Below are 12,521 nucleotides of genomic sequence, written 5' to 3'. Positions count from 1 at the left end.
TTCTGCTCTACTCCATGCTGATTAGGCCTCAACTGGAGTATTGTGTCTAGTTCTGGTCACTACATTTCAGGAAAAATATGGACAAATTGGAGAAAGTCCAGAGAAGAGCAACAAAAATGATTAAAGGTCTAGAAAACATGACCTATGAGGGAAGATTACAAATATTGGGTTTGTTTAGTCTGGAAAAGGGAAGACTGAGGGGACATAACAGTTTTCAAGTACATAACAGGTTGTTACAAGGAGGAGGGAGAAAAACTGTTCTTATCCTCTGAGGATAGGACAAGACGCAATGGGCTTAAATTGCAGCAAGGGAGGTTTAGGTTGGACATTAGGAAAAACTTCCTAACTGTCAGGGTGTTAGGGTTAATAAACTGGAATAAATAGCCTAGGGAGGTTGTGAAATCTCCATCATTGGAGATTTTTAAGAGCAGGTTAGACACACACCTGTCAGGATGATCTAGAGATAATACTTAGTCCTGCCATGAGTGCAGGGGACTGGACTAGATGACCTCTCGAGGTCCCTTCCAGTCCTAGGATTCTATAATTCTATATGATTCTATTTCAACATGGGACAGCAAACTAGGTAGTCGTGTTATGGCCCTTTTAAATTTCACTTAGCTATTATGTTTGCTTATGAAAGAAGTGTTTTGATAAGTTACAAGTCAGAATGGTTTTCTGTGAAAGCCTTACGCACCTACTGAAGAGAAGAGATCAGCCAATGTCCCTTAATGTTTCATTATAAGTGCCAAATAACAAGGAAGAAAATTAATCACTTTCTGTAAAGAAACTGAGAAATACCTTGGAGAGCTATTGATTGTACCAGACTACACTACATTGCTTCCAAATGCATTTACGCTAAATGGCAACAATGATTTGACTCGGGAGATTCTGCAGCATCAAATCTTTTCTTTTCTTTTTTGGTAGAGTCACTTTTTATCTCTCCACAAATACTTCCAAATGATAAAACCAATCCTATCTACTTTACGTGGGTTTTCTTCATCAAGCCTGGATCCTGCAAGCACATAAGCATGTGAACTTGAGAGGGACTATTCAAGCGCATGAAGTTACTCACATGCTTGGGATGCACAGAATCAGGGTCTTAACTAACACAAAACTTCATCTTTGAGAAAAAATGTGTTAATAAAAATTCCAGTTAAGACTTTGAGGTTTTCAAACCTACTTAAAGGTTTTCACTTTAAATCACACACAAAAAAACCCAAACAGGCACGGTTTTGTGCAAGCTCAGCACTTTCCCTCCACCAGATTAGTGATATGAATGTGTACACAACTGTCAAGTAACCACTTATGAATCATGAATGCTTCCCTTTGCCAACCAGCTACCAAGGATTTTGTCTGGCTTGATTAGATCTTGTTAAATGTTCACAAATGGACTAGCTTTTAAAAGATAAGAAGCATTTCCCCACCACTCCTTGTAATTAAATGGAAATGTTCCTTTACAAAAGCAGACACAGAAAAATTTGCCTGTTCTATTGAACAACTTGCCCTCCTTCTCCAGCAGTGTCAATGGAGATTTTGTCTAAGGCCAGATCTAAACTACAGACCTATATTGGTATAACTACATCACTCAGAGGTGTGAATAATCCACATCCCTGAGGAACATAGTTATACCGATCTAACCCCTCACCCCCTGTAGACGGGCGAGCTTCTCCTCCCAACATAGCTACTACCTCTCGGGAAGGTGGATTAACTATACCAATAGGTTCTATCAGCATAGAAGTATGTTCACTTAAGCACTATGGTGACACAGCTGCATCAGTGCAGCTGTGCTGATCAGGGGCGGCTCCAGGCACCAGCGCTCCAAGCGCGTGCCTGGGGCGGCAAGCCGCGGGGGGCGCTCTGCTGGTCGCCGCTAGGGCGGCAGGCAAGGTGCCTTCGGCGGCATGCCTGTGGAGGGTCCGCTGGTCCCGCGGCTTTGGTGGACCTCCCGCAGGCGTGCCTGCGGAGGGTCCGCTGGTCCTGCGGCTTCAGCGGACCCGCCGAAGCCGTGGGACCAGCGATCCCTCCGTGCTTGGGGCGGCAAAATGTCTAGAGCCGCCCCTGGTGGTGATGCAGCATTTTAAGTCTAGTTCTGCCCTAAGCCTATGTCCTTGTAACTCATCATTCTGGGTGAAATGGAACCTCCAAACAGACAGGAGAGCTAAGTGAGTAGGTGTCCTATCTTGGGGAAGTAAATGCATAATCAGATACACAGATTGAATGCTGTTTTATTAGCAGAACTCATGCATCCTGCTCCTTACTCTGAGTCCCAGCACCTGAGTCCCATCCAACAGTGTTGGGGTGCTTAGATCACAACAATATGCTGGCCTTAAAGGGAACAACATTACAATGGATTTTCTGCCTGGAACTATGGAGAGGTCTGAATTTACTCACCAACATGTAGGCATGTCATGGGGCACCTCTGCACTGCTACTCCAGTCCCTGCACTAGGGAGGGGCAAAAAATTCACTTTACATATTCACTGCCAAAGGTTTGTGGTCGGTGAAGGCATGACCCTGCCCCCGCTCCTACTTCTACCACATCATAAGCAGTGATGGTCTAGAGCCTCTGAATACAAGAAGTCTGTAGCAGAGCAGTCAGCTTTGGGATGGCTTTGGGACGTTTCCAAGGCCCCTACATGCTTGAGTGAATTTCTCTCTTGGTGCTTATTTTACTTCCTCTTAAATGTGTTGTGCAATCTCCTCTTCCTGCCTCTTTGCCTAGTACTTCGATTCCCAGGAGTACAATAGTTACTGGCCTTTTACATATAACTCAAATGTTCCAAAATGTAACAGAAACGGAATCAACAAGAAGGCTATTATTAGCATGGATGTATTTTATTCTACACAATTTAAGTTGCTTCAGTTGTTTTTTGAGTTAGAGATAAACGAAAAGAAATCCTCTAAAACTGTTAATTTTTTAATTTAGTGCAACTCCATCCCCTTTAAGTCACTTATTTTCCAAACATCAAGTATATTCAAGCAGTTTGTCTTTCAAATGCTCCTTTGATCAATTTACAAAGATTTTCTATAAAACCTAAAATCAATAGAAAAATCCTATGATTTTATTCCCTGCTACAACCATGTGGCCTCCTCCTGGGCACCTCCTCAGGGCAACCCTGCAGGTGGTGTCACCTCAGTTTCCCTCTTGATTCCTCAGATAAACTCAGTACAGCCTTCAGACTACAGAAATAGCCCTATCTGCAGGGTAATTTATTACCAAAAGTCGCACTACCATAAACCAGAGCTGCTGTCCTCTACCCAGTCCAAATAGTACATGTATCCCAACACCAAGTTCGGCTCCAGCATCTCTCACCACAACTCACCCCAGTTCCCAGTGTCTCTCAGCACACCTCACTCCAGTTCCCAGGTAGGCTCCAGCATCTCTTATCACATCTCACTCCAGTTCCCAGGTACAGCTCCAGTGTCTCTCATCGCACCTCAACTCAGCTCCTCTCTAGCTGAGGTGTTTCTCGACACTGTTGCCTCCCCAAGTATGGTTACAATTTTTGCGGAGACCTCACTGGGCTCATCCCTGCACCATTCCTCAGTCTTCAGGCCTCTCTGGCTTCAGCCCTCCAGCGCAGAGAGCCAGGCATCTCCATCTGCTACTTTCAGCCTTCAGGCCTCTCTGGCCTGGGAAAGTCTGCAGGTGACTCCCTTCCTCTCTCACCACCCTGATCTGGCTCCATGGCTCAACAAGGGAATTTTCCCCACTCCTTCCTCCTTAAAGCTCTCAGCCCGCCTCTGCCCTTTCTCTGAGCTCTCATGACTCTCTTAACCATGATCTTTTCATGAATCTCACACTATCTGAGGTGAAATCCTGGCCCCATGGATGTCAATGGGAATTTTGCCACTGACTTCCATGGGACCAGGATTTCACCCTTGGTGTTTTCCTTAAAGCTCCCGCTTCTGGAATCGAGTGATTGCATGAGCATCTCAGCTTTCATTTAAAATAAATAAGTTTCTAACCCTCATGGTCACAGAGAAAAGCCTGAAAATGTGAAACAAGTGCACCCTATCTTCCTACCATAGTTACATGGCTCCTATCACCATAATATCTGAACACTAATCATTATCATTATAACCCCTCTGTGAGATAGCGAAATACTATTATCCCCATTTTACAGCTGGAGAACTGAGGCACTAAAATGAAATGACTTGCCCAAGATCACACAAGAAGTCTGTAGCAGAGCAGAAAATTGTCTCCCGAGTCCATGGCTAGTGTCCTAACCATAGTACCTTCCTTCCTCTCAATCCTAAAGGCTGAGAAATCAGAAGGCAAATAAAAATAACCCAAAATTTAGTTTTAAAAATCTCATGATTTTTAATCCAAGATCATGATTTTAGGGCCTGACTCATTATTTTTAAATGACCGGTTGCCAATACTAGAGTTGCATTCTACAGGGATAGAGTAGGGTTGCCAGTTCTGACTGAAGCTATTCTGGAAGTTTTTTTTCCCCCCAACATGACATTGTCATTTTCTTAAAATATCCTATTAAAATCTCCTGGATTGCTTTCAACAGTCACTGGAAGATTGATGGCGATTCTGAGAAACTCCAGGCCAATCCTGGAGAGTTGGCAACCCTGTGATAGAGTCATATCTCATACCAGGGCTCCCATTCACTGCTCAAATTTATATATGGGCAAAACTGGGCCCTTTCTTTTGTTCATTGTGAATTTTAAGTTGACATTTTCAGCACCTTGACAGCTTAGAACAGGCAACAGTGATGATGGATAATGGCAGTTACCTCACATTATAGAGAAAATAAAAGATTTTTCTGGTCACAAACATCCACTAAATAATTTAGCCTCATCTATTTTTCCTGAATGACTTTATAATACTCATTTTATGTTACCCAAATGGTGCTAATTTTTAAAGTAGTTTAATTTCCATGTCAGTTCCTTCTTCAGGCTTCTGTACTCATAATGCTTCCACACAATGCATTTGGTGTGTGCACGATTTAATGCTACTTTTCGTTTCTTTATACCTACGTTTCTCTTTTTGCACTGACCAGGCAGCAAATATATCAGCTCAGGTTCTCCCTTCCCACTAAATTACTCACAGCCAGCTGCTGACTTCATTCAATTGAATCCTTAGAAGTCAAGAAGCAACAAACTGCTTCCTATGCCATAAAATTATATTCTACAGTCTGTAATAAATTTGGGTAATAATCAGTTGGATGGATAATTTATACAATTATGATGATCTTGCTTGAAATTGTTCTACATACTTGCAGAATCACTGCTGTGAATAATCAGTGGCGTACAGCTCTTCAAAAGCAATTGACATTATTTGATATTCTAAATTTGAACAACTTCTATTGGTTTCTCTTCCCTGACTGGGTTAGCATAAATTCTAGAATCAGGTTTCTGAGGCAAACACCATTTCAAATTCAAAATTTGCTTCCTCTGAATATTCTGTAACGGTCATTTAAATTAAATTAATTAAATTAAAATTCACTGTTTCCATGATGTGTATTATAACTATGTGTTAGGTTTTTCTGGTACAGCCGCACTGGCAATGTGTAAGGCTCTGTGCAAAACCAGGAATACACAGTCCTTGCTCCTTTAAAGGTGTGCTTGCATCCTTTAAAGACAAAATATACTTACAAAGGGAGAAAGAAAGGATTACAACATGCAAATGCTATTTTAAAAAAATCCTGTCAATACATTCACTTTGTAGACTATACACAGGGGAAAAAAGGCAAAACGGATGCAAACACATACAAAGCAACTGTGGTTAAAAATTGAGATGAACACTAACAGTATTCACCAGCTCGAGTGGCCTTAACAAGAGGAGACAGTGAAATGAAATAAATAAACAACTGTCTTGGATCTCAAGACAAATGTGGCACTAGAGAATGGTTTACACAAACCATGTAAAAACCACATAATAGCCAGAAAGGGTAAATATTTCAAAGCTGATCATGTTAAAACTGTTTATAAAGGGAAGGATTCCAGGGGCCATGTGGATTCTTCCTGCATAACATCGCTGAGAGAAAAAGAGCCTTTCCTCTCCATCCACCCCACTAAAATTCTGATCCAGATACTCATCATTTGATGCCTCAAGGCTTCTCCTCTTCTCTACCCTTGAGAAACGCAAACTTGCCCAGCTCGTAACCATTCAAAAACAAACATAATTTTCCTGGCTAGTCGTTTTGACCATGTCACCCTTCTGTTTGCATCCCTCCACTGGCTCTCCCTTCTCCCTCCCATCAAACACAAACTATTTATCTTCACTTTCAAGGCCCTCCACAGCTTATCCCCACCATGTCTATCATCTCTCTCATAGACCACTGGGGATAGTGACTCACATACATACCTGAGCTCAATGGTGCCAAAACATCTTTGTGCTTTTTCTCATGCTGCCCCTCACATACAGGAGGAGCTCCTGGTAAACCTTTGCAAACATATCTCATTGGCCTTCTTCATAACCCTTCTTAAAATTCTCCATTGCTGTGATACCTACAAAAAACTTGATAACAGGCAAAAGGTGTGCTGAGACCACTCTCTAACATGCTGACCAGCACTGTCTCAGAGTTTCCTTGTGCTCTTCTGTTTGTCTGTATCCACCAGTTGTCTCTTATCTTCTCTACTTGTAGTCTCTCTGAGGCGGAGACAATCTTTTCGTTGTGTGTTTGTGCAGCACCTAGCTACACGCTACCACAATACAAATTAATAATAATAAATTAATAGTCCAATTACAAGTAGAGACAGAAACAATTTTAAGAGTAGCTAATTTGCAGAAACATATTTTGCTAAATAATCCTTCTCTCATGCCATTTCTTCTTCCTGACTTTCTACCTCCTCATTCCCGGCATTGCTGTGTTAGACACAAGAAAGAGTTTTAATGGCTAAAGTTTCACTACCAGCGCTACCAGTAACAGACACTGGATACCACGCTGTGAGTGATTCTAGCACCTCATGTTGTCCTGAGGAGGCTAAAATTCCTTACATTTGTGTATTAGTAAAAAGTGCCAAAATTTACAGTTTAATTTTGGGTTTAACATCTGTGCCTCGGTCTTCCCATCTGTGAAATAAGGACAATGGTACTTACTTACCTACCAGAGTTATTGGGATGATTAACTGAAGCTTCTAAAACACTAATGAGGTATTCAGGGGAAAGACACTATATAAGTACAAAGTATACTGATATGACCTAAACTCCTGAAAGCCTGAGTCTGTGATCAGTTTCATAATTTTTGAAGTTTAAATTCCAGGAAAGGGTCTCATATTAAAGACCTGATTCTCCACTGCCTTGCACTTTGTACAGCCATTTACACATGTGCAAAGTGAGTGTGAAATGTTATCACTTTGATTTGGTACACAGCATTGAAGAATCAAAAAAGAATCAGGCCTCTGATATTTCAAACTCAGCCTTCCTATTTGTGCTTACTTAATTTTCAGGCCTAGTCAGGTACTTTTTCAGTTATTTGAAAGTACGTTTGACGTCACTGGGATGGCCAAGGATCTGAATGCACCTGCTGGGTGAGGCATTGTTAAAAATAGGCCAGAAGTCATTGCAAAATCATACTGTTTGAAGTTCTGAAAATAATTTTACACTTTGGAGTTGTGTTTTTATATGGATGGAGCCTATGATGAATCAGTTACGTAGTTTGTACAATATAGTTTTGTAGCACCTATGAAATGGAAAAGTCAATATTTGCCCCTCCTTTTGTATTATATCCTGTAAAGCGCAGAGTGGAAAGATACAGTAGAAACTTTGACTACGAGAGATGTCAGACTTGGTTGTATGTAAATAGCTTTTCTCATTGTGACCTTAGGGCCAACTTATCTTGCTGTAACACATGTTAGGTTTCAAGATCAACCTTATTTTTAAAAACTGTTGGACTGGAGTCTGAAAATGCTTTATGTTTAAACTGGACATCCTCATGGTGCTACAGGTCTTTTCTGCAGCGTAGCCATATCCTCAGAACCAAATCCTATCTATCCCCAAACAAGGAGGGACCCATTGGAGGCAGCAGGAATAAGATTTGGGGACCCACCCAGTGGTGCAGACTGCTTGCGCGTCCCTAAACCCAGCTCTACGAGGTCTCCTTCTTTGTCCCTGCTGGGTTGTGGTGGGAACGAGGAGCCTTAGTAAGGCAGCGGGGCAAGGCTAGTGGGTCCAAATGGCAGAGCAGCCACAGGATATTGCCCTCTGAGAAGTAGGGTGTAAAAGCAGCAGTGGTGACTGAAGCCTCCGAGCTGCTTTGCAGTCATTACTCTAACCCTGCCTTCCTTTCTGGGGCCCAAATGGTGGATTCACCAAGCTCAGACAGTCCAGTATGGTGTGGGGGAGAGAGGATTTGTCTTGTAAATAAGACTCTTGCACCTTTAGTGCAGCTATTTTCATATATTCATTCATATATTCATACAACTATTGCTCCATGTTACAGAAAGCCAAACTTTGGATCGCAACTCTCCGATTGGTTATTTGTGTAGAGTCTCTGCTGAGGCAAATTTTAACTGTAACCTGTTCCCTGCTCTAAACTGATGAGGTTTCTCTCTTTAGTGAAGAGGGCTAATTTCATTTCTCTCTGTTGGAACTGTCCTTGCTTTCCCTCCTTCACTCACTCTCTTAGTGCGGAGTTCCCAACTACTGGAGGGTAAGAGGTATCTATGTTATGTCAGTTACCAATCCAAACAGAAGCCGCACTTCTTTCCTCTCTGGGTTGCCATCTCTTTTCCTACCCCAAATCTCTCTAATTTTACATAAATCTCTCTCTTTCCACAGTTGGATAGTCATATCTTTCTTTATTCTCAAACCTCCTTGGATTTCCTGTGTTTCTCCCTGCTGACACCCTTAGTGTCTGTGTGTCATCTTTCCCCTTCCCCTTTGGTTCCATGCATCTCATTCCCCTTCCTTGTTTCAGAGTTTCCAGAAATGAAGGAGCATGATTGCATATTATTATACCCATAATATCGCACAATAGCACTTTTCTGGCAGCGCAGGACTGTCTAGATTAAAATATTTTATTTTTCTTTAGATCTAAATTCAGTTTCACTTGGCTGTGGCCACTGCTACTGTGCAGGAACATAAGCATAGTCATGCTGCAGATATTTATCCTCAAGGGCTTGGGAAAATATGGGATTTCAATACACAGTTCAAACCCCTCCTCCCCCAAGTTAGTTGCAAAACTTGACTTTATTTTAAGTATTCATGAATTTGATTAATATTTAACTTTAAAGAAAATTGCAGAGACCTTGAGAGAGAAGCTAAATATTTAAAGAGTAATATATACAAAAAGAAATAAATTACATAAAAACGATGGTAGGATTACACAGTTACTGTTTTGGGAGAGCTTTAAAATAATGCAAAAATTAAAGTTCCTAAAGCAAAATAATCTTGGCTACGTTATCCAGTACATATTGAAGTAAATGTGGTTACACAGCGATAACTAGGAATGCAATTTAGATCATGTTTAATTTGTAGTACATACACTCTGTAAAAGCCTAAATGGATAGTTTGAATATTGTATATTCTTGTTTACAAAGAAAAAATATGAATAAAAGGTAGTGCACATATGGAAGTTAGTATTTCTGTAGAGATCTTAACTGTTGCATTTCCTGACATTATTAACTTTGCAAGCTAATGTTATGTTTATGTAGGCTTTTTTGGCAATCAATCTTCTAGGGTGCTATTATAGAGTGTACAATTCCTGGAAGCTCAGGTACACTTCTTGAAACCACCATATGAACTAATCCTGCCTTGCTGATGCCTCTTAACTTTGGCCTTCCAGCTCCCAGTACCAGCCCTCCAACAACTCAATCTCCCCCACAATAGTATTTATTCAAATGCATAATTATACATTTATGCTTGGGCTCTGTACTCCAGAACAGACTGGGGTCTACAGAGACCAGGATATTTGTCCCAAGAGAAGGAAATACCCAGACTAGTCCCTGACAACTTTCAGCCAATCCAGGAGAGGAGGCCAATCCACCTCCTTCCTAGTTTCATGGTGTTCTCCTCACCTCATCCATTCAAAAAAACTCTATCATGGTCTCCAGCTCCAGTGATGTGAAAGGGGGACCAGGGAGAGGGAGTTCTGTCAGAGCATTGCGCACAGAGCTTCCCCACCCATCCTGATACCTGTGAGACAACCTCTGAAGTGCTACACCTGGCAGACCCACTCTCTGCTGTTTCAGACTCCCACCTAATTAGACCTGTGCCTGTTTCTACAGGGTAACGATGGGTCTACAATCAGTGAACAGAGAAGGGCTGGAGTCCTGGCAGAATCTGACCTCAGTTTCCTAGGAACAGCAGACTCAAAGTCTCTCTCTTTTCAATGAGATCCTAATAGTGACACTTGCAGCTGCCATCAATTGTCCAGCAGGACAGCTAGCTGACATATGGGATGAGATCTGTGTTGCGGAAAAGCTGTGTACGGATCATTTTTTGTTCTGCGTTTGTGCAGCACCGAGCACAATGGGATCCTGGTCTGTGATTGGGGCTTGGGCACCACCACAATATGGTAATGATAACGTGTCATATGCTTACCTCTGCGAACTGCCCACACAAAAACACTGCAGTGGGAGAATGGGTAAAGAGCCCAGAATACAAGAAATGGCAAAGCCAGGCTGACTAAGCAGTGTTAATTCTGTCCTCAGTGCATGGGCATGATTATTACTTAATCTTCAATTCCTTGATCATAGGGTATTTCTCAAACAAAACATAAATAAATATACATGCGTTTTAACAGACTTGCTACACACATGTAGCTTCCTGTAGTCGTGTTGATTGAAAGGAAATTGTTTTCTACATGGTGGCTGTAATTATTAAAACACATGGCGTAGCATATTAAAGGTCTAATAGTTTGAGCTACAGAAGTGCCGAACATTCATAAATTCCATTTCAGTCAATGAGAGCTGCAGATCCCCAGGACCTTTCGAAATCAAACCATACATCAATAAAGATATATGGAACCATAACGTTACTAAAAATACTATAAGTGTAGAGCAATGAAGAATGTAACAGGGTAAGACACCTCAGAGGCTGTATGAAAAAAATTAGTATAGTAATACTTGCAAAATAGTATGCTGATTATGCAGCAAAGAGTCTTGTGGCACCTTATAGACTAACAGACGTTTTGGAGCATGAGCTTTCGTGGGTAAATACCCACTTCGTCGGATGCACCTAATCATGCACATAATGCTGATTATGTAATCAAGACTGTTTAATGGAATAGATTCCCCGATCTTGGAGTGCTCCACTTTGATGCTTTCAAGGCAATGCTTTGATGAAATTTCATTGGGTTTTTGGAAAACATAAAATCCATAATATTATTTATTTGGGTAGCTAACACCCTGTCCCACACACTGTAGAAGGTTCAAAGGATGGAAATCTCCCCCCATCTCCCAACTGTCTTAAGAAGTCTGCAGGGGATAGACCCCTCAGGTGAACCAACAGATGAATCAACATATTCTGCCTCTAGTAATGGCCAATTCTCAATGTGTTAAAGGAAGGGGAAAAACCCTTTAATGCAGCTACTGGACTTTGCAATGCTGTTGGGAAAAGCAGCTTTCCTGGCCCCCTATTTTAGAACTTGAAAAGGGTGGAAATACACATACCTCCTTCATGATGAATATTTATGCCACAAACTAAATGTTGCCCTTTTCTCTACTATGGTGCATACATGCTTGCTCAATAGCTGGAATAGTGTCCTGGCTCTGGAGACAGTGGCTTCAAGACAGCTCAAGAGCTTATAAAATAAGAGGAATATAAAGATTAGGTCACCACAATATCATAGAAGGAAAGTTGTTAAATGTTATTGAAGTCACACCTACTCCAGAGTTTACTTTTCTAGATCATAGGCAAATTTTAGTAAGCAACCAGATAGGTGTGGGTTCAGATATTCTAATGTTTCTCATTACTCCGTGAGCCAACTATGGCCCATGGACACTAAGGACACAAAACGTGAGAAAACAAGAGGTCTGTGGACTGGAAAAAGACTTACCTGTCAGGGATTTGGCCATGGTAAACCATTATTGTACTCATCCTGTGCAGAAGGGCAAGGCAGCAGACAGGTATGACTTGTCAAAGAGAGCATGTATGCAGCCAGGGAACAGTATAAGACCCCAGAACATGTTTACTAACATAAAGGACCCACCTATTGAAGCAACTTTTTGTTGCCAGAGGAAAAGTAATTTGTAAACTAAGTTATGGTACAAAATAGTCTACAGTCCATGAGGATAGCTATATTGTTGTAAACAAAAAAACTCACAGCAACTGTGACACCCTAATCCCTTCTCAAAACAATGTTGAAGTTAACATGATTCACTGCCATCTACTGGGACATAAATGATTTAGGGCCAGATCCTGAAGTTCTTATTCAGGCAGAACTCCCATTGACTTCAGTTGTATTATATATTAATACAACTACGTATTCTGATTATTAAATTTCTTTAAATCTGACCAATACTGTCCAAACTATAACTAGTAAAGGCTATCATATCTTCCCCCAGAGAAACCCATCTTGCTAGGAAATCTGGTGACATACTCTTCACATAGTTGCCTACCCG

General features: G+C 41.3%; 1 protein-coding gene across 5 annotated transcripts in view; it reads right to left on the bottom strand.

Moving 5' to 3' along the window:
* Window positions 1-12,521, bottom strand: part of DEPTOR (DEP domain containing MTOR interacting protein) — a 133,023-nt gene that overhangs the window by 85,463 nt on the left and 35,039 nt on the right. The window contains exon 1 of one of the 5 annotated variants that reach the window (XM_039521558.1): window positions 2,392-2,488. The exons of the other annotated variants lie outside the window; for them this stretch is intronic. Coding sequence (XP_039377492.1) covers window positions 2,392-2,405 — 14 coding nt within the window. The 5' untranslated portion in view covers window positions 2,406-2,488. Of the gene's footprint in view, window positions 1-2,391; window positions 2,489-12,521 lie in introns of those variants that run through there. 5 annotated transcript variants of the gene reach the window in all.

The sequence above is a fragment of the Mauremys reevesii genome, linkage group 2, assembly GCF_016161935.1.
Source record: "Mauremys reevesii isolate NIE-2019 linkage group 2, ASM1616193v1, whole genome shotgun sequence".
NCBI lineage: Eukaryota > Metazoa > Chordata > Testudines > Geoemydidae > Mauremys > Mauremys reevesii.
Note: the sequence above shows the minus strand (reverse complement) of the source record. Positions and strands in the feature narration are given on the sequence as shown.